Source organism: Dromiciops gliroides, chromosome 4 (genome assembly GCF_019393635.1).
Source record: "Dromiciops gliroides isolate mDroGli1 chromosome 4, mDroGli1.pri, whole genome shotgun sequence".
NCBI classification, from domain to species: domain Eukaryota; kingdom Metazoa; phylum Chordata; class Mammalia; order Microbiotheria; family Microbiotheriidae; genus Dromiciops; species Dromiciops gliroides.
This window is the reverse complement of record NC_057864.1, coordinates 31721174-31742873: the sequence shown is the minus strand read 5'-3', so window position 1 is coordinate 31742873 and position 21700 is coordinate 31721174. Positions and strand designations below refer to the sequence as shown.

Below are 21700 nucleotides of genomic sequence, written 5' to 3'. Positions count from 1 at the left end.
GGTACTGAACTGGTTAAGAAAGGGGAGTGTAGGGGAAGCTAGGTGGCGCAGTGGATAGAGCACCGGCCTTGGAGTCAGGAGTACCTGAGTTCAAATCCAACCTCAGACACTTAACACTTACTAGCTGTGTGACCCTGGGCAAGTCACTTAACCCCAATTGCCCCACTTAAAAAAAAAAAAAGAAAAAAGAAAAAGAAAGGGGAGTGTAGGGGCCCCGGAGGCAGGAGGACTTGAGTTCAAATCGAACCTCAGACACTAGCTGTGTGACAGATGGGCAGACTGAAGGGAGGAAAGGAAGGAGGTATGTTACCCAACAGCTACCAGGCCATAGATGCAAATTTTATGGGCCTCAAAGTGGAAGTTACTGAGGAGTGATGGAGGGAGTGGGGAGAACCCAGAAGTGGCAACGGGGAGCAAGGAGCAAGGGAAGCCACGGCGTGGGGGTGGGGGGTGGGGTCGGATCTCCGGAGTGGGAAAGGAAAAGGCTGAAGGAGCAGGTTTGCAGTGGAAGGAGCGGGAGCTGGTGGGACTCTGTGGTGGTGGGAGGGGAAGGGCATGGGAATAAGGAACTGGGGGGCGGGGAAGGACAAGGGGGTTGGGAATCACTGAGATGGGCAGGCTGTGACTGGGGTGCGAGTTTGTTCATCACCAAGTGAAAAGCGGCTGAGCTCAGGCAGGGCCCCCTGTGGAGGATGGAAGAAGCCGGCCCTCCCCCAACCTCGGCTCAGTGGTCAGGGCTGGATGTGGGATCGCAGGGCCCTGGGCTGAAGTCCTGCTCTGGGACAACACTCAATGTTTGACACTCTGTGACTCAGTTTCCTCACTCGTAAAAGGAGGGGATAGAACCGAGCTGCCTCTGAGGCCCCAACTCCTGTGCTAAGGCTAGGAGCCCACTGAAGCCCCTTTGGGCCCATTTAGGTAACTCCTTTCTCAGTGGGAAACTCTGGCCACCCTTCTCCCTCCCACACAGCTCACAGCTGCCTCCCAGCTAAGCAGACACACAGAGGGGCGAGCAGGAAGACGCGCATACACACATATGTGTACACACATACTACACGTGGGTGTTTTCTCCTTTTTTAATCAATCAATGGTCAGTTTATCTGACTGGACACCAGGCTTGCACAGTGCTGCCTCAGGCTATCTGTGTCCATCCAGGGAGGTCAGTTCCTGAGTAAGAGCCAAGAGCTGAGGACCTCTCCACCCTCAGCAGAGGGCAGCAACCCCCCTGGACACGACTCTCACAGGGATGAGCAGAACACCCCCCCTTTCCCCTTACTGTAGGCAGGAAGCACCCACTACTGCCTCAGTTTCCCCAACAGTCTCACCTGGGGAAGGGGAAGAAGAAAGGAGGGCATATCCTGGGACATTCAATAAATAAGTTAGCCTCTGCACCCCACACGCCTCCCATGGGGCCTAGCTCAGGTCTCAGCTGTGCAAGGAAACCTCCTCAGCCCCATGTCATCTTAGCCCCCCAGAGTATCTTCCTTGGAGAAGTCCCAGAAAGTAAATAAATAACAGCCGCACACCCTGCCCCCGGCTGGGGGGGGGGCCTCCTCCCTTTCCCCCTCCCTGGGGAGTTAGTAAACAGTCTTGGGTTAAAAGCAGATGAGGTTCCAGCCGTCAGGAGAGGCTCTCAGGAGGGTGGACACTGGGCTTCCCCAGGCCCAGCCTGGCAGGCGGCCCCTCACGTCTGCTCCATGGCTCCTCCGGGCCCTGCACCCTCCTCCTTTGCTGGTGGCTCCAGGAAGATAGGGGTCACCGACAGTGGCTTCTTCACCCTGAGAGGAGACAGAAGGTGGACGGGATTCAGGGAGGCCTTGAGCTCCCTGAGCTGAATCTAGGTCCAGCCCAGATGTGAACAAAAATCCCCCCCTAGGGGTTCCCAGCCTCTGCCTTGAGACAAGGACAGAGAACTCATGCCCTCCCAGGCAGCCCAGGCCGCTCTGGGCCAGCTCTCCTCTCCTGCCATTCGTGAACTCTTCCGGACAGCTAGCCCCTGACTACTTCTGCACCTTCCCCTCCGGGGCTCCTGGTTCTGTCATCCAGAGCCAAGCAGAACAAGCCTGGACCCTCCTCCTGGCTCTGACACCCCCACCCCCACCCCCAATGACCCCAAGGGGCAAGGGGAAGGGACCAGGAGTTACTGACGAGTATGGGGAGGCTGGGACGCCGACCACCAGGAAGTGATTCTTCTTCCGGAAGAGTCTCCATAGGCCCCGGTGGTTGCCTCGGACATCTAGGTCCCAGATGTGCAGGCACTGGAGGGGAGACGGGGTCTGGGTCAGAGGCCACCCCTAAACGCCCTGGGCCCTGGTCCTGATTTCTTCCTGCAGCCCCAGGGGCCTGCTCCATTCCCAGCTTGGGAGGGAAGGTCCCAGGAACTGATTCTGGGAAGGATAGATGTCAGAGAGGACAGAAGCTGGGGAGGAGGGAAGACGGGGAGGAGGGCTCAGAGGTCCTTTCTGGCTCTGGTGTTCGGCGGGGGGCACAAGGGGGCACCTTGGCAAGCTGGGTCCATGTGGTGAAGTCATTGTCCTGCTCCATTCGGATGAAGGTCACGTATGTGCGGCCCTCAGTGTCTGGCACAAAGGATTCCTCACATGGATCCTTGCTGTGGTCCAGGACCTCGGCCTCACTGGGGACCAGAGTACAGATGAGAGCTGGGCCCGGCCCCTCCCCTGTCCCAACCCCCAAGCCCACAGGGTCATACCTGAGTAGTCGAAGGACCTCTACCTCATAAGCATCCTTCTTCAGGCTGGAGGGAGAGGGACAGCATGGTCAGGGGCCACCCTGGGCTATTCAGGGGATCCATGAAGGTCAGATGGGGGTGGGGGAAAGGACAGTCCCAGGGGACTCAGGGGCACTTTCCCCCTCCCACCTCATGCCAGCCCCCACCTGTCTACATTCCGGAGCTGGACGCTGGGGACGGTATTGAATTTGTGCTTCTTAAAGTAGGCCTCCTGTGGGAAAAAGGTCAGCGCTGGGATAAACTGTGCCCAGCTGGTGTGTTTCCATGCAACTTTTCCCTCCCCCTTGGGGTAATGGAAGGATCCCTGCCTTTGTACCCGGATCCACTCAAGGCCACTCAAAGGCAGCTGGGAAAGCTAGTATACAGGTGGGCAAGAGTCATCTTGGACAAAAGCCTGGCTCTGGATACCCCGGGGAGGCAGAGCTGGCCACCAGAGCTACTGGAGGGCTAGCAAAGGAGGGAGGACCTTGCTTCCAGCAGGGATGGAGAACAGAGAAGACTTCTCAGGGACCTGGAAGAACGCCGGCTACATTTGTTACAAGTCGTGGGGATGCACGAGTGGGTTGGTTCCCATCCCAGAAGAAAAGAGTTTCTCTACTCTCCAGTTTACCAGAGGGAATTGGGAAGGAAGCTTCCTTGACAGAACAGAAATAATGCTTCAAAAAGACAAGAAAGGGATCTTATAGAGGCAGGGGGGAAGGCAAGCCAGTCCATGGCAGGAGGCAGGAGACAGGAAGAATGCACCCCAGAGAACATCTGGGGCTAAGCAATAAATAAGCCCAAGGTTCTTCCCAAAGGGAGGAGGGAGAAGAGGCTGGACCATCTCTGGAGGAAGTTGCTTCTTGTACTACAAGGAATGAACATCTGGAAATAACCAGAAGAGGTTGCCAGGAAGGGTCAGAGGCAGAACAACAGGTGTGTATGTGGGCAGGGGGGAGGGGTGTCTCTGTCCTGGCCACTATTTGTCTTCTTGAGAAAACAAGTTCAAGACCCACCATGGGCCCTAGGGCCTGTGAAAAGCTTCCCAAGATTTTACTTCTCCAGATTCACATGGGGGCAAACAAAGGAACCCTGGGGGGACTAATCCCCGACTACTGCCCATCAAAGACTTCTGAAGTGAACAGCTAGCTGCCCAAGAAGACAGTGCCTGAGAATGGGGGCAGGAGTTTTGGACCACAGTTTAAAATCCAGAAGCATGGGTTCTTGGCCAGTAAAAGTAGACTTGTGTGGGTCAAAGATGACCCAAGAGTGAAGAGAGAGGGAGATGAAAGAAAGAGCATTTATCGAGCACTTACCATACACCAAGCACTGGGCTAAAAACTAGGAATGCAACTAGGACAAATGACTGTGCCTGCTCTCAAGGAGCTCACCTTTAATTGGAAAAGACAAAACAGGAAGGTTCGGGTGCAGGGTAGACAGAGACCTGGTAGCACGGTACACAAATGTAACATGGTCTTATTGTGCTCTAAGAAATGACTGACTCGGGGAAGCTAGGTGGCACAGTGGATAAAGCACTGGCCCTGGATTCAGGAGGACCTGAGTTCAAATCTGGTCTCAGACAACTGACACTTACTAGCTGTGTGACCCTGGGAGTCACTTAACCCTCACTGCCCCACAAAAAAAAAAAAAAGACTGACGTGACAAATACAGAGCATCATGGGAAAATTTACATGAATTGATGCAGTCAGCAGAGCCAAGAAAACCACATACCCAATGACTACAACAGCCACAGATCAAAGGACAATCATGGCTCCAAAGGCATGCTTATCCCGCCACCCCTCTGCAGAGGCAGAAGGTCTACTACAGTCATGGTATGTTGTACATAAAGACTTTTTAACATATTAATTCTTTCACATCTTTCTAAAGGGCACTGTAGACAATGATGTAATAACAACAAGAAACATAGATGCACCAAATGGCAGAGCATCTGAGTTCTTAAATGAGTTACAGGAAGAAATAGACAGTAAAAGACCACTTGTGGGGACCCTCAACTCTCCCCTCTCAGAACTAAATAAATCTAACCATTAAACAAAAAAGAAATTAAGGAGAATTTTCAAAAATTTAGACGTGATAGACCTTTAGAGAAAACTGAAAGGGAATAAAACAGAGTCTACCTTTTTGTCAGCTGTACCTGGCACCTTCACAAAAACTGACCATGAATTAGGGCATAAAAACTTCACAATCAATGTACTAATCAGTTTTGCGGCTTCCTTTTCTTTCTTCCTTTCCTTTAAAAATGTTGTTTGTTATACGGAATAACTCTCTGGGAGAGTAGGAATACTGAGGAAAATCTTGGTGACGTTAAAAAAACACCTGATAAAACTTGCTTTAATTTAAGGAAAAAAAAAAAACAAAAGACGCAGTGGTCCTTAGAGTATGGTAGCCGGCTGAGGAGTAAGGCCCTGAGGTCTGGAGAGTTCAGAAAAAAGGCAGAGGGCAGAGTGCTGAGGGGACAGCAGCAGGGCTAATGGATGGCAAGGCTGTGAGCTCATCCCTTTGACTACCACCCAGTGCACATCACTCAGCTCCTCTCTGAAGAGGACAATAAAATGCTCATTTTATCTAAGCCTCTTCACCCACCAAATTCAGAAGGGCTCTTGTGCAGTAGCCTACACAGCCACTGTCATGGTCAGCCTGCTGAGCCACCCACCACCTGTTGTTCTGAAGGACAGGGGCAGGGACAGCAGCAGCAACAGCTACTGAGGAGGAAGTGGGGCAGCCACTGCTGGAGCCACCCTCTCCCCCACCCCAACCCCCAGCACACAGGACGAGAGGCCAAGCTGCTGCTCCAGTCAGCTACTGTTTGAAATGTTCCCTGTGAAAGACAACTGTCTGAGCATTCACCATAGCCCTGATCAGCTGCTGCAACCCCAGACTAGCCTGTGGCTAGTGCCATGGTCCCCTCCCACCTCTAGTGGGCAGGACAACAGGAGGTTACTGCCTCTGCCAGCCACTACCCAAAACACCCCTTGTTGCATGACAAATGCCCTGGCATCTGTTGCAGCATCAACCAGCTGCTGATAAGCCCCACAAAGTTTCCTTGGGGACTGAGCCAAGGTCGGTTCTCTGCTGCAGCAGTGGCGGCCATTCCCTCCACACCAGGAGCCATTTTGTTATGAGGAGAAGGGAGAAAACGCTGGCTCCCCCCCCACACACACACACCCCAGTAGATCTGCCAAACCTGGGACTTAAGAAAAATCAAGGATGGCAGAAACCAGGACCAGTGATTCCTAGGAGAAAATAGCCAAGAAAAAAGCCAGGGATAAATCCCCCAGTTTTAGATGTCGCCCCACAAACTCAACCGCTTCTAGCTGCATCTCCCGAAAGGAGGGAGTTCCTGCTCTGGGCCTGATCAAGGCCAAGAGAAGAAACAAGGGACAAGGAGAGGAGAGCCCAGAGAGAGTCTGACAAGTGCCCCGAGATTCTGCGGGAGAAGATTTAAAGTGTGTGCAGACAAAGATTGCATAAGATCTCACACCCTAAAATTAGCCTAAGAGGGAAGAGGTGAAATGACTCTGCCGAGGAAGGAGAAGGCAAGAGTGGATGTGAAGGGAGGCACAGGGCACTCACTGACCAACTCATTCTGAAAGACTGTCTGCAAGATGGAAGGACAAACTGCAGAGACCAAATAGAAAACCAAGCCCCAGTCCTCAAGAACTGCGCCAGGGGGCAGGGTAGAATGTGGGAACGTGAGGAACTGTGTGTGTAGAACGTGGCATAAACCATGTACCATAGCTGATTGGGTTTGGCTCCTTTTTCTTTTAACAAGGCTTGATGTAGGGGGTGCGATTATATATCTGGAAATGACTGTGGGGTGAAATACAAAAGGCATCAGCATGACCAAAGAAAAAGAAAGAAAGAATGGTGCTTCAAGGCCCGAAAGCCCACAGGAAGCTCAGATTGAGGACAGATGCCAGGGACAACCAACAGGGACTTCTTGAGTGAAGTTGGAATCAGGGGAAGACCCAGAGCAAGAATAGGATGTCTACTTGGGCTGGGTGGGACCAGAAGCAAGGATGGAAGGCAGACAGAGCCATGGGCTGCTTCCTGACTGCCTACAAGTAGGCCTCCCCCATCCTGATAACCCCTCCCTCAATCCTTCCATTCTTGCTCACAGTTGTCCCATGTCTCTTCTGCCCACTGGGGCCTGACTCCTTGAAAGGGATTGTGCCTCCTCTTCCTCTCTTCTTAACCCCTTACAGTCTGGCTTCAGACATCATCATTCTACTGAAGCTGCCCCCCCCCCCAAGTTACCAGTGATCTCTCACTTGGCCTTTCTCCATCCTCATTGTCCTTGACCTCTCTGTGGCCTTCGGCGCCGCTGGTCACTCTCCCCATCTCGACGCTCTCTTCTCTCCGGGTATTCGGACACCCCTTCTCTCCCCCACTTCTCCTCCAGATCACATGTCCTAACTGTCCTGTGCCCCCCTCTCTCTCTCCCTCTCCCGCTTCACTTGGTGACCCATCAGCTCCCATGGATTTCACGCCTGTCTCTATGCCGGTGATTCTCACATCAGCCTCTCCTGCCCGACCTCTCTGCTGACCTGCAGTCTCACACCTCCAGCTGCTGTTCAGACACCCCACACTAGACGTCTAATAGACGTCTTAAACTCAATTATGTCCAAAATGGACTCGTCCTCTTTCTCCTAACCACCCCCCCACGCCCACCTTCTTTATTAGTCTAGAAGGCAAATCCTTCCTCCCAGTGCTTCAGGCTCGCCATCTAGGGGTTATCCAGGACTTCTTCCCCCGATCCCACCTGCCCCATCTCTTGGATATGCCCTCCTCTGACACTGCGCCCACCTTTCTTGTGCAGGCCTCATCACCTCACACCTGGGTTATTCCAACAGCCTGCCGGTGGCTCTGCCAGCCTCCTGTCCATCCTCCATTCAACCACTAGCATGACTGTCCCCAAAGCACAGGTCTGACCATGTCACTCCCCTACTCAATATCTTCCTGTGGCTCCCTATGGCCTCCAGGATCAAATACAAGGCTCTGCCTGGCATTCAAAGCCCTTCATGACCCGAGCCCCTCCTCCCTTGCCAGTCTTCTTACACCCCACTCTCTGGTCCAGTGACGCCGGCCTGCTGGCCGACCCATGAACAAGCCCCTCCACCTCGGCTCTGGGCATCTCTCTGGCTCTCCTCCATGCCGGGAATACTCTCCCTCCTCTGCTCAAACTATTGGTTTCCTTTAAGTCCCAACTGACATTCACCCTGTCCAGGAAGCCTTCCCCAGCCCCTCTTCACCCTGCATACGGCTTACTGGTGCTCTGCTTGCAATGTTGTCTCCCTTGTTAGACTGGAAGCTTCTTGAGGGCAGGGGCTCTCTTTTGCCTCTTTTTGTATCCTCAGCACATGGCACAGGACCAGGCACACAGTAGTTGCTCAATAAATGCTTACTGATTGATTGAATTCTCAACTGTTATTTTGCTTTTTTCTATTAAGGGAATGATCATTCGACCGGGAAAGAGAGAACAAAAATGGCAAGTGGAGATCTAGCCCTAACCTCTCTTTGCTGTGCCTCAGTCCTGCCTCTCCAACTGCCTGCTAGGCCTCTTGGGCTGGCTGTCCCCAAGGGCATCTCAAATTGAACATGTCTGAAATGGAACTTGTCATCTGTCACCCCTTCCCCAGCCCCACCCTCCCCATCCCATCGCCCAACTTCCTTTCCAGTCACCCGGCTTCATTCGCAACTTTGGGGCTCCCCATCCCCAACAGCCAATCAGTGCCCAAGCCTCCTTCATCCTTCCTGCACAGGATCCCTCCCATCAGCCTCCAACAGGCTTCCATCGAGCTGCCAGGCCGATCTTGCTAAGACACATACACAATCTGGTCTGACTGAGTCACGGCACTGATCTCAGCCCAGATAGGGCAGAGTCCCTGTACTCCCACTGGTATCCCAACCTTGTCCCGGCTCTGATTCTGCCCACCTCCATACACTATCCCAGGCCTGGGATGCCTTCCTCACCTCCCTTATGCCCTCGTCCCTTCAGCAAACTCAGGCTCCTTTAACGCCCTGCTGGAGACGCCCTGCTTCCTGGAGGCTTCCTCCTTTCTCTCCCACTGTCTGTGTTCTCTGCTGACGTCTTCTCCCTCAGCACAACTTAAGCTGCCGCCGGAGGGCAAAGACTATCGCCCTCTATCTTTGTAGTGCCATCACTGCACCCAGCACACAGTAGGTGCTTCATCTATGCCGACTGACATGAATTCATCTCATGGGGTCACAGTGCCTTCAGCACACGCTGACACAAGCAGGGGTTTCACTCACGTGGAAATAGCCATTCATGTTGAGGCCCACAATGCCAAAGTGGTAAGAACGGGAAACGTCGGGGATGATGCACTCGCGGCCTCGGCGCTGCTCAGGCATCCGCATCCACATGTCCCAGTCCCAGAGCTGGGGAGAGGGAGGCACCGAGTCGTGCCTCAGCCTGGCCCCTTCCCAACAGCCCTCCCACCCCACCCATGGTGGCAGGAAAACTGAGGGATGGTGAGGAAACCAAGGCACGATGGGGAAACAAGAGACGGCCAGTAGCCATGGCCATCTTAGCTGCTGTGAAGAGAGCGGGGGCTGTGGTGGGGGGGTGGGCCTGGGTCGCTTACCTTCTCCGGCGTGGGCCAGCGTGGCTCCAGCTCCTCTTTGTACAAGGATTTCCTGAGCACCCAGCCCAGGCCAGGCATGGTCTCCACTCGATAGAGCAGCGCCGGGTCTTCAGCTGTGTGTTCATACCCCTGGGGGCCAGGCCAGACCATCAGTCTCCCTTCTGACACCAAGCCTCTCCCTGGCACCTCTTCCTCCCCCAAGTCCCGAGCCAGGACGGGCCCCACCTGATCATTCCAGGCAGAGATACAGTAGACGGACTCGTCTTCCTCCAGCAGGTGGATGGACTGACTGAGGAAGCTGAAGGGGATGGAGGGAAGGAGGTCTCTGAGCCACAGAGGTCCTCCCTTGTCTCTGGCCCAGCCCCTCACCCCATCCAAGATGCCCTCAGCTGGGAGGCCCAGGGTTCCTGGCAGGATTAGGCCCAGCCCAGCCCAGCCCAGCCCAGCCCCCAGCTTGGGTCAGGCCAACACAGAAAGGAGAGAGGGTCGGCTGGGCACACCCACAGCGGTCAGCTCAGGCACCCTCTTCCCCCCGGGTCCCAGGAAGCTGTCCTTCCCTGCCCGCCGCAGTTTGCTCTGCTCTCTGTGAAGCAGCTGGAGCCAAGCCTGGGCCCAGTTCTGGGATTTCTCCTGCCCTGGCCCAGGCCTGCGGTTCCAGGCTGACCTGATGAGGGTCCCAGGCCAGGCAGGGCCATGTGCAGAGGCCCCTAAGTCCTTACCTGAAGAAATCTACAGCAATGTCTAAGTCTTCTTCAAGGACCACAGCAAACTTTGCCTCCTGGGGACAGGATGGGAGATGCAATGGGACAGTAGAGCGGGGGTGACCCCCATCCTGGCCCCACTGTCCCCAGCTCCCCGGTACCCTCAGGCCCTCCCTTCCTGGGAGCTGCCCATACTCACAGGGTAGAGGTTGAAGGTGGCGGTAAGGCTGGCCTTATAGTGCTGGGTGGGGAGGAAGGGGAGAAGCGTCTGAGTGGGAACCTGGCCCCGGGCCCCAATTCTAACCCCAACCATCCCCCCATTACAGCCCTCCCTTGAGTAGTACCTGGGTCACTCGGGCATTCTTGATGCTGATGGGCGTGTGTTGGATCCCCTTTAAACCAAACAGGGCGACCACATCCATGGGCTCCTAGTGGGTGAGGTGGCAGTCACTTCACTGAGTAGTGGCCCCAACCCTGGGACCTCGCCTCCAACCTCCAATCATGGGCTAGACCCAGCTGACTCCCAGGTCCAAGACCCCTCTAGACTCCTAAAGGTGTCAATCTGGAGCTCTCCAAAGGGACAGACATCTCGAACCCCAACCCCAGTCCCGGGAGCATCCTCCCTCACCTCTCCTTTGGGTCCCATACAAGGCCAGGTCTTAGTGATTTAACCTCCACATTTCCCACCTTCAATTGGAGCTCCCCACACCTACAGACAACCCCCCCCAGCCACATTGACCCTCATTCGGATGGCTGCAGCAGCTTCCTAATTACGTCTCTCCTCTCCCCCATCTCCTACCCCACCCTCCCCCCTGCAGCCAAAGTAAACTCCCTAAAGCAGTACTCTGACCAGGTCTCTCCTGTGCTCAAGAAGCCTTGGTGGCTCCCTACTAAGATGAGATGGATAAAAGTCCAAAGAGAGACTCAGTCAGAGCTGGCTATGCTGCAGGAGTGGTCACTGCCAGTTCTGTGTCAGGCTGGAGTATCTGATGGGGGGCTCTGCAGCTCAACACTCCCTAGTGACTTGGTTACAGGCCGAAGGCAGGCCTGAGCTGCTTTTCAAGTCTGTTGGAGGACCCAAGCCGGCAGGGCCTGAACAGGCTAAAGCCGGCAGGGCTCTTTAACCTGGGGGCTGAGGGCTTTCTAAAAAACTCTACTATGCCAACTGCATTCCAATAGAATTGGCTTCCTTTCTAAGGGAGTGAGTTTTATCTTCTGCATTTCACAACACGGTTCTGATAATAAGAGGTCCTGAAACTTTTGCTGCAGACCGCTGTCTCCAGGGCCCTGACACCAAAAAAGACAGGGCCCACCACCCCCTACAGTGCTGTGCTGAATCGAACACGATGGAATTTACTATAGATAAATATCAAGTCTTATACTTGGATTAAAAAAAAACACACCACCAGCAACACGGGTGCAAGAAGGGGAAGGCACAGACAGACAGCCTTTGTTCTGAAAAGGATCTGGGAGTCTGAGTGAACCAAAAGCTCCCTATGAATCAATAGGTTGATGAGGCTTCCAAGAAGCAAATGTGGGGCTATCTCCAAATCCTCCCCTCTTCCCAGCATCCCTTTTACAATGTCCAGGGCACTGCCCTCCTTTTAGTCCTCCAGGCCTGAAACCTTGGTATCATCCTTGACTCCTCCCTCTCCCTCACCCCATACATCCAATCAGCTTCCAAATCTTTCTTCTTCTGCCTTCCTGACATCTCTACTCTGACACTGTTCCTACCCAGGTACAGGCCCTCATCCCCTCACAACCAGGCTATTGCAGTAGCTGCTGAGGGGGCCCACTCCAGTCCACCCTTGCTCAGCTGTCAGAGTGATTTCCCTAAAGCGCAGATCTGACCATGTCACCCCCAACCCTCAGTAAGCTCTAGTAGCTCCCTATCACCTCCAGCATCAAACAAAAATGTCTTTTCCCAGCCTGGTCACGCATCACTCCCATCCCCACACTCGGCAGTCCAGTCAAGCTAGCCTCCCGGCTGTTCCTCACAGGGCACCCCATCTCCCACCTGGGTGCCTTTGCCCTGACTGTCCCCCCTGCCTGACATGCTCTCCCTTCTCACCTCTCCCCCTCTGTATCCCAGCATCCCTTGAGCTCAGCTCAAGCTCTCCCTTCTCCGAGAGGTTTTGCCTGGTCCCCCAGCAGCCACTGCCTCCTCCTAAGATTATCCTGCCTCTGCTTATACATGTGTGTCTGTTGTCTCCCCTGCCTCGACTGCAAGTTCCTTGAAGGCAGGGACTGGATCACCAAGACTTAGCCACAGACAGTTGCTGACTCAGCTGTATTTGGGGGATTTGTTTGTTCAGTACTTTTTTTGCGGGGCAGTGAAGGTTAAGTGACTTGCCCAGGGTTACACAGCTAGTGAGTGTCAAGTGTCTGAGGCCGGATTTGAACTCAGGTCCTCCTAAATCCAGAGCCAGTGTGTTATTCACTGTGCCACCAAGCTGCCCCCTGAGTTGTATTTGTGTCCTGGCTACATCACCTCATGGGAAATACAAGCTCCCTGTAGGAAGGAGATGGGGTCTCGGTATTTCCAGGGCCCAGCCCCTGCCCCTCGTGAGGGCTACCGAATGCTTTCTCCCCAGCAGCACCAGAGAGGAGTGGGGGGATGAGGAGCCTGAGTCTGGAAGCTGGGATTCTAAGTCTGTACATCCAACACCCTTCCACAAAGGAAGGAAAGGGGATCGGGTTGTCCCTGGTGTCAGTGACATAACCAGCCCAGTCTAGAGGTGAGAAGGGGACAGAGCTGAGCTGCAGGGTCCCAGACTCCAAGTGAGAAGGGCCTCTGAAAAGAAGCGATTCTGTTTTACCAACGGGGAAATGACTTGTCCACAGTCACACAGCTAGTCAGGAGCAGACTCTTTGACCAGGTCAGGCTGCTGTGGGGAAAGGGTCCAGTAGCTTGGTTCCATCTCCAGCCCCAGGACCTACCTCATAGTAGCCGTCGATGAAGACCGTTATCATGTGGGGGTTCACACCCTGAGCAGAGAGGAGAGATCGCAGCATCCTAGGGAAACAAGGCACACGGGAAACAGACATCAAGGCTCCACCCAATATGCTTCTAAATCACCTGTGCTGGTAGGCACGCTGGATACCTCCCCAGGATTCACCTACACAATAAAGTGGATAATAATCCCCCTCACCCTGGACTCCCCAATACAGGTAGGTGGATCCCTATTCCTTCCATAGGCTCACCTATACAGGTAAGGTAAGACATCTAAACACCCTGAGCTCACCTGGACAGGTAGGTGGACCCCATCCCCCTTCCCTAGACTTAACTTGTATAGGTAAAGGAGGCTATGCCCTCACTCTGGACTTAGGTATTCAGGTAGGTAGGCCCATTTCCCTTCCTAGAATTTACCTGTATAGGCAGAGGGCCAGCTTGTCACCCTGGGCTCACCTGTACAGGTAGTTAGGTCGATTCCCTGCAATGACTGCCACAGGCACATCAGCAACCTTGTTGTTGGGAAGCTAGGGGGTTGGAGTGAAAAGATGAATACAATCCAGCTCCTATTGAGGCCTCTCCTTCCCAAGAGAAAAGGCCTCAAGGAGTCTTATATGAACTTTGGGTGTGATGTGGGTGAATTATTCTCATTTCAGAGGGGAGGGGAAACACTTCGCTAAAGATAGTGGTGTCAGTTATGATCTAGGACTTGGGGCCAAAACCTGGTTTCAGACCCTGCCTTTGCCCCAGCTATGTGACCCTGGGCAAGTCACTCTGCCCTTACAGGTCTCAGTTTCCATTTCTGTAAGATGGGCATAACCATAATGCCCATAGTTTGCATGTCACTGGGCTTCTTGTGAACCTCAAATTCCCTTTTCCTAGGCTTCTCCTTTACTCGTGGTCACCACAGCGGACACAGCAAGTATCATGCAAAGTGATAGCTAGCAAACACTGGTGGCCAGCCCGGGAGGTCCACTGGGAGCTGCCTCCATGTGCAGTGGGCCCCTGAAAGGCATATGGGAGGGCCCTGCTTTGGTTAGGCAGGAATAGATGGGGTGAGATCTGCATTGTCAGAGGGGAGGTCCACAGCAGGGAGGGCCCAGACCCACCCTCCAATATCCCACCCTCAAATATCCGTAGTACCCGGTCCTCTGGTTGGCCTTGGTGGCCTTGCTTTGTTTCTCTGGCCCAAGCCCGTTCCCCCCCACCTGCCTCCTGAGGTAACCCTCTGCCCCTGCTCCTGCCCCAAGGCTCAGCCCAGCCCAAGATCTAGGCCACAGACTCCCTGCTCACTCACCGGGTCAGGGTTGAACTCAATGGGTGTGGGATCCCCACAGCTGCACACACTCCCATAACCCTCCACTTTGCTGCAGAAGCGTTTCCGACGACGGTTCAGCTCAGTGTCTGCCCAGTGACATTCTGCCTCTGGGGGGGGGGGGAAGCATGGAAGGGATTTTGGCCTCTGCCCCCCTTCCCCCTCTCCTCTTCCCATTCCTCAGACCAGGCAGCAGTGACTCTCCAGCCCCCAACACCCTTAGGCCTGGTTCCAGCACCCTAGAGGCTCTGAGCTTCTCTCTTCTCCCGGGGCCCCACACCCTCCTGGAGCTCCAGTAACCCTCCTAGCTCCCAGGCTCTTGACGGTCCTCTAGGCCAAAGCTTCTTAAACTGCTGGGCATGACCCCATGTAACTAAATGTGGGGGTTGTGAAAAACTTGGCAGTAACGTCTGATTTGTATCCCAATTTTATATCCCTTTATGTGCGGGGTCATGTAAAAATGTGAAAAGGGGCCACAAGTGGAAAAAGTTTAAGAAGCCCTGCTCTAGGCAAGGTCCTCCTTCCCCATCATCCTCCTCCATCTCCCAGGCTCCAGCCTTGAACACCCCGATCTCAGCCCTAGCCCAGCTGCACCTCCCCCCGTCCCCCGCCCCGTCAAGCCCTACCTTCAGCTGAGCTCAGCGGGACATCCGTCTTCAGCAGGATGGGCTCTCCCCAGGAGGACAAAGTAGGTGATTTGGAGTGTTTCTCTCCAAGGACGGCACCTGGTGGGGGCAAGGAGTGTGTGGGCAGGGGGTAAGAGGGAAAAGGTGCCCAGGCATCTGGGGGCCTCCTTCCAGGCTGGTCCCCCTGCCCCCAGCCCCCCCACCCTGTTCTGGGCAAACCCAATGCTTCTCTGCAACCTTAACTGCCCCCAGCCAAGGCCCTGGACCCCAGAGGTGGGGGAGAAAGGAAAGGGTGGGGGGACCACAGTACCGCAAGAGCTGCACCTTACCTCCTTTCCGGCCGACGAAGGCCCAGGTGTCCCGCCAGCCCAGCACTGGCCCCGCCTGGCTGCCCAGACTCCGCAGGAGGGCCTTGGCTGTATCCTTGAGGTGGAACGAGCCCTCATCCTGGGGGTCAGATGGGGTCAGGCAAGAATCTCCTGAGTCTCAGACAGCCCGTCCCATGCCTTGGCTCCTTCCCTGCTCCCAGCCCAGCAGAGGCCCAGGACCAGCAGGAGACAGGGTCAGGACCGAGGTCAGGGCAGTCACACTGACCTTGACAGTGCAGATGATGACCCGGCCAGGTGCCACCATATTGAGGAAGAGAACCATGGCCTCATCTTCGTGGGGGGAATATGTGTCAAACACCCGCTTCGCCATCACGTGGCCCTGAGGGATCGTGAGGTGAGAGAGTCCAGTGAGGCTCCAGCCCCCAGCCCCGGGGCCCCCCAGCCCCCAGCGGACCCAGGTCTCACCGTGGCCTGGTTGAGAACAATAACGTGGATGCCTCGTCCCTGCTCCCGAGCCTCATCCTCCAGGACCTGGGGGGGAGGGGTTGGGAACCAATGAGGTGGGCCAGACAGATGCCAGCTGAGGCTGAAGGGCCCCTGAGGTCCTCCAGCCTGCCCCCCACCCCATTTCATGAGTGGGAAAACTGAGGTAAGCTGCCCGAGGTCCCACAGCTAGTGAGAAGCAGGAGCATCAGGATCTGAATCCAGATCTCCTGTCTCCAGTTCTCTGTCCTTTACTATTTTACCACCTTGCCTGACACCACTGTCTTTGTGAGACTGGGGGTGGGGATGGGATAACTTGCACAAAGGCACTCTGCTAATGTGTTAGTGCCGTGGAAATGGCGAGGAGTATTGTAAACATCAGGACTACTACTCCTACTGCTGCTGCTACCATCATAATTCTATTTGCTGTGTGACCCTGGGCAAATTTAGGGCCCATTTCCTTTGGGGGGGCCTCCACTGGGGAGCTTGAGGCTGGAGCCAGGATAGCAAGCCAACCAACTGTCTGGCCTGCACACCAACAGGGAAGGGGACCAGGCTGTGCCTTGTGCCAGTGACACGGCAGGGGAGAAAAGGGGACAGAACTGAGCTTCGGAACCCCAGACTCCAAGAGAGAGGGAGCACTGACGAGAAGCTATCTATCTTGTTTTACCAGTGGGGAAATGGACACACAGCTAGTACAGAGCAGATTGAGGAAGGATTTATTTTTGTTTTTGTTTTTTTTTTTTGTGGGGCAATGGGGGTTAAGTGACTTGCCCAAGGTCACACAGCTAGTTAAGTATCAAGTGTCTGAGGCCAGATTTGAACTCAGGTACTCCTGAATCCAGGGCCGGTGCTTTATCCACTGAGCCACCTAGCTGCCCCCTTGAGGAAGGATTTGAACCCAGATTCTTGTTGGGAGCTCACTATCTGCTCCCACCTTGTCATGTAAATGTTAAGGGCACATTATTGCCCTGTAAGGTGAGAAACATCCATTGTAGATAATTGTGGGAAGACACCTATGGACCGATGCAGGGTGGGTCTGAAGGACCAGGCAAACACCACAGCCCACAAATGGAATCACATAAATGGAACAAATGAAATAAGGCGCTGCCCAATTACAACAGCTGGCCTCGCTGGGCCCCAAAGCTGGGCAGTGACAAGGCATCTGCCTCCCTCCTTCCCTCCCTTGCAGAGGTGGAGGACCAAGGGTGAGGAGCACTACAGATAACACCAGACTCTTCAAAGCTTGCTTATCTTTATCAAACCATGTGGTGCCCCCCCCCCTCCCCGCCACCCCTTCAACTTCAGAGACAGCGACAGGGCAAGGGACAAGGCAATCAGTTGCTCAGTTTGGTCAATCCCTTCCGTGTAGCACCCCTCCCACCTGTCCCTTCTCCTCCAATTTCACAGCCTCTCCCTCCCCTCAACCTGGGCTATTGCAATATCCTTCTAATTAGTCTGCCTGTTTCCACTCTCTCCCTAGCACACAGAAGGCACCTGATCAATGTTTATTAACTGACTGACTGACTCTTCAACCTCCTCTTAGCTGCCAAAACAATCTTCCTATTGGAGATTCCCCTGAGCACCTACCTCACTCCCCTGCTCAAGAAGGTTCTGTGACTCCCTACCACTGCTAGAAGAAAACACACACTTCTGACACTGAAATCCTCCTGGCTCCCAAACACCTTTGCAAACATCTCCTGTCACTGCTCTGACACGCTCTATGTTCCAGGCAAAAGGGCCTCTTGGCTGCTCCCTGGGCATGCCATTCCACTCCCAACCCTAGGTCTTTGCCAGGCTGCTTTCTATTCCTGGAATACACTTCCTTCTCACTTCTGTCTCTGAGTCCTCGGCTCCAGCTCTAGCAACCCCTCCTTGGTTCAATGCGCTTGTTCATCCTTCCCTTTTTTTTAGAAGAAGAAACTGAGGTTCCCAGAGGGAAAGGGCCTGCTTTGGAGTGACATAGCCAGCCAGGCAGGTCAGAGCGCAGGCCTGCCTACCCCCAGGCTCCTCCAGGGCCAGGCCTAGGCCTTCTCCCCATCTGCCCCCCCAACCCTCACAAGGTGCTGCAGGGATGACACTCAATCCTTCATTCCTCCTGCCCACCCAGTCCTTTTGGGAAGGTCTCCCAGATGGTGCTCTCCTGAGCAGACAGAAGCCCCTCCTCTGCCTCCAGAGCTGCTTCAATGTTGTTTTGCTGGTTTTTATAAAGAACCTGGGTGCCCTTAGTCAGAATGGGAACTCCCCTAGGCCTTGCCAGGACCCTGGCCAGCTGGGCTCCTGGTCCCAAGGTCTAACCCGAGGTCTGTCTCTTTCACTGAACGAACTTCCTCCCAGGCAGCCTGTGGACCTTTGTGGGGAAGGCAGCTGGCCCCGAACCTAAGACCTGGATGAAGTGGGGGACAAGAAGATCCGCCCAGGCCATGGGAAGGGGGGTGGTGGCGAGGTTACTTCTCCACTCACCGTAGTGCCATCCACAGCCACATATACTTTGCTCCTGCTGGAGTAGACCTCAACATCCACCACCCTGTGGGGGCCAGGGGCGCCCCGCCTTGGCGGCTCCTGGTGCTGCAGAGTCTCTTCTAGGGGATAAGGTGAGAGGTCAGGATCACCCCCTCCTCTCCTGGCCCACATACTGAGCTCTTGGCCCCCCTCTCCACAAGGTCCCCTCAAACCGTAGTCCTGCTCTGACTCCAGGTCCTCGCCATCCTCGCCGGCCCCTCGGCGTGTGTCCAGGATCAGCTTGATGTTGACAAGGACGGTCACCAGCAAAAACAGCACGGCCCCTGTCTGCAGGAGAAGGGGGCAGCTGGAGCCAAGGGTCAGACAGAAGGGAAGGCCCCGGGCCCTGGGGCTATCACTGCTCGGGCAAACCCCAAGGCCAGGCCGAGAGGGGTGGTTAGGTTTGAATAGAGGAGTCCAGGACTGGGAGGCAGCCCCTACCAACCCTCCAGGGGTGGCACCCAGAGCCGAGCAGCCCCAGGGCCATGCTGGGGCAGACAGAACGGTTCAGCTGCTACAATGTTGCTTTACTGGTTTTTAGAGAGCCTGGGTCCCCTTGCCCAGACTGGGGGCTCCTCCTCTACCCCCCAATCCCAGCCTGGCAGCCCTATGAGGGAAAGGTTCTGTACTCCCCTGCCCTCCTCCCCAGCCCTCCAGAAGGCAGGGCCCTGAGGCTGTTCTTGTCCGCTGCTCCCTGAAGCCCAAGCGGAACCCAGCTGGGCCCATATGGGACAGGGGCGGCTCAACAAAGATGGGGACCAAGGCGGACACTGTCTCACAGCCCAAACCCCTGGGGAGATGTGAGGACACTTGAGATGAGGGGACCACACTAAGAGGGCACGACTGAGGCCGGGGAGGCTTCCCGGGAGAGGGGGGCCTGGAGAGGAGGCTCTTCGGGGAGGGGGAGACCAAACGAGATGGGGGCACCGGGCCGGGCTGCACCCTCACCTGGCAGAGGCGCCGCACAAGGCGCTGGTTCGTCAGCCGGTACTTCCAGGCCAGGTACCAGCCCCGCTTCTTCCTGGCCCCGAAGGGCTTCCCCGAGGGGCCGGCCTTCCACTCGTCCATGCCCGGAGCCGCCGGGCCCGGCTCCTCACTGGGGCCTCCCGGGGGCTCCCGTCATTGCACCTGGCGACATGGGAGGGGGGAGCCGTGAGGGGCTCAGCGCGTCCCCCCCCCACCCCGCGCTGGACAGCTCAGGCCCCCTCGCAATGGGTGCAGTGGGTGCGGGCCGGGCCCCCGCCCCCCATGGCCCCCTCCTGGAGCACCCCTCCCCCGCCCCGCCCCCGCGATAGCCGCCTCGCGCACTCACGGCCGTCAGGGGGCGCCGCGGCACCTGCCCAGCGCAGCCCCGGCAGGCTCAGGGCCGGCAGCAGCGGCAGCGACGGCGGCACAAGCAGCAGCGGGTGGGCCCGCTCCGGGCTGCCTCCTCCATGCTGCCTCCCGGCCCCTCCCCGCCCCGCCCCGCCCCGTCCCGTCCCGTAGCTTCCGGTCTCCGCTGGGTCGGAGGCCGGAGGAGGGCGGGGCTTACAGGGGCCGCGGAGCGGGAGGGACGGGAGAAGAGGAGGGGGAGGGGGAGGGGGAGGAGCCTCGACGAGCTGTCAAGACCCCGGCCCCGCCCCTGGGGGCCGGGGGAGGCGGGGACCTGGAACTCCGAGCCTTACAGACAAGGAAACTGAGGCTCGAGGAGGCGGGTGCGGGGAGGGAGAAGCTCCGAGAGGAGCGACCTGGACCGGCATCATCGTCTTTGAGGCTTCCGAGGGCTTTTATCCTGGCCTCCTGAACGGGCTTTTTAAATCTTGAGAGGACTGACTGCATCACCGGCGTTGGTTTCCATAGTAACCAAGTGTCCGTTATTGTCCACATTTAAACGCTTGATTCCGAGCCAGGATCCCGGCTCTTGCCGAGGCGCCCTGACACCCCAGAGAGTTGGAACCGTTCACCCCCGCCCCCTTTTACACATCTAGAGATGGGGATTCCTGGGAGAGCCGCAGGCTTCCCTGGCGCGGGAAAGTGACTTGCTCAAGGTCACACCCATAGTAAGCGTCAGTCGTACTGGTATTTTTACCTCCCTCCATTGGAGAGGGGAGCCTACCGGAGACCCACGGATGGAGAATGACTTGCCCAAAGTTCCACAAAAGAGCCCGGGTTGGATGGAGCGTATCTTCAAAGGGAGGTTTAGGGGCTCCAAGTTGGAAGAGGAGAGCAGTGGGGGCAGCTAAAGTGGCTAAAGTGCTAGCCTTGGAGTCAGGGAAGTCCTGGGTCTGAATCCTACCCAGGGTCACTTCCAAACTATGCCGACAAGTCCCTGGTCCTCTCTGAGCCTCCCATCGGCTATCAAATAGAGAAAATACCAAGAGTACTGGGGAGTAATTCGACTTAAGGGAAATGCCAGTGTAGATGCCATGTCCTACAAACTCGATATGCCGCTTATTAGGGTTCTGAGATAGAAAGGTGCAAGCTCAGAATCCCACTTACTACCCATCTCATGCCCACCCCTCTCACCCCTACCCCATGCAAGAGATTTACATTTTCTCAAGTGGGAATTTGTTTTACTTGTCTATGTTTATCATAAGGGAGGATTCTCTCTCTTTTTTAAGGGGTTGGGGGTTGCAAAGGAGCAATCCTGATATCAATAAAAAAGAAAAGAAAAAACAGGGGGTCATTGAAGCAGGCTAAAACACAGAAAAAACAGGGAACATCAGAAGCACCAGGTCCAGAGGACATCACAGACAAGCAGGACAGCAACAGAAGGATCTCACAATGGGAATTTTGTTTGTGCTTTTTAAAAAGGCACCAATTTGTTATATAGCAGGGGGCAGCTAGGTGGCTCAGTGGATAAAGCACCAGCCCTGGATTCAGGAGGACCTGAGTTAAAATGTGACCTCAAACACTTGACACTTACTAGTTGTGTGACCCTGGACAAGTCACTTAACCCTCATTGCCCAGCAAAATTAATTAATTAATTATTTTTTTAAATTGTTCTAGAGATTCATTGATTCATATATAATCCTCTTTGCCTACAGAATGTTCATTTTAATTGGTATTTGTCAAGCACAGAATACCAAATATACATATGTGTGTGTGCATATATTTCAATCCATGGTCACACAATTTTAACAAGCAGACATCATTTTACAAAATTCTTAAGCCTTTTTTTTGTTCAAGAATTAGTTTAACCTGCCTTGGTGCCCTAAGTGATGATTTTTATTCAGGCAGTTTGACTTCTCACCAGAAGGTGACTTGCAGTTGGCCCCAAGCACCCTTGGTTTCTGGAAGCTGGTGGGGAGGAGCGGGGGTGGGGGGGGTGGGGGGGAATTAATTTGATTTTCCTTACTTCAGAAAAAAAATCTTTATGTTGGGAAAAGACTTTGCGAGAACTAAGATGGAGAGTAACCTGTGAGGGTTTTACAAAATGATGTCTACTCATGAATGGATCT

The 21700-nt window shown here is 55.1% G+C and overlaps 1 protein-coding gene across 1 annotated transcript; it reads right to left on the bottom strand.

Annotated features, from left to right (window-relative positions):
- Window positions 1–1068: 1068 nt before the first annotated feature.
- On the bottom strand, window positions 1069–19712 carry POMGNT1 (protein O-linked mannose N-acetylglucosaminyltransferase 1 (beta 1,2-)). Its single transcript, XM_043962881.1, has 22 exons — window positions 19573–19712; window positions 19209–19388; window positions 18434–18548; window positions 18222–18340; window positions 15741–15806; window positions 15541–15654; window positions 15276–15393; window positions 14947–15045; window positions 14303–14430; window positions 13462–13532; window positions 12993–13068; window positions 10397–10480; window positions 10252–10293; window positions 10071–10129; window positions 9577–9649; window positions 9352–9480; window positions 9020–9145; window positions 2896–2960; window positions 2711–2755; window positions 2500–2635; window positions 2149–2258; window positions 1069–1778 (listed from the first exon to the last, which is right to left on the bottom strand). The coding sequence occupies exons 2-22, from the start codon at window positions 19326–19328 to the stop codon at window positions 1685–1687; spliced, it is 1989 nt and encodes a 662-aa protein (XP_043818816.1). The 5' UTR covers window positions 19329–19388; window positions 19573–19712; the 3' UTR covers window positions 1069–1684.
- Between the last annotated feature and the right edge of the window lie 1988 nt (window positions 19713–21700).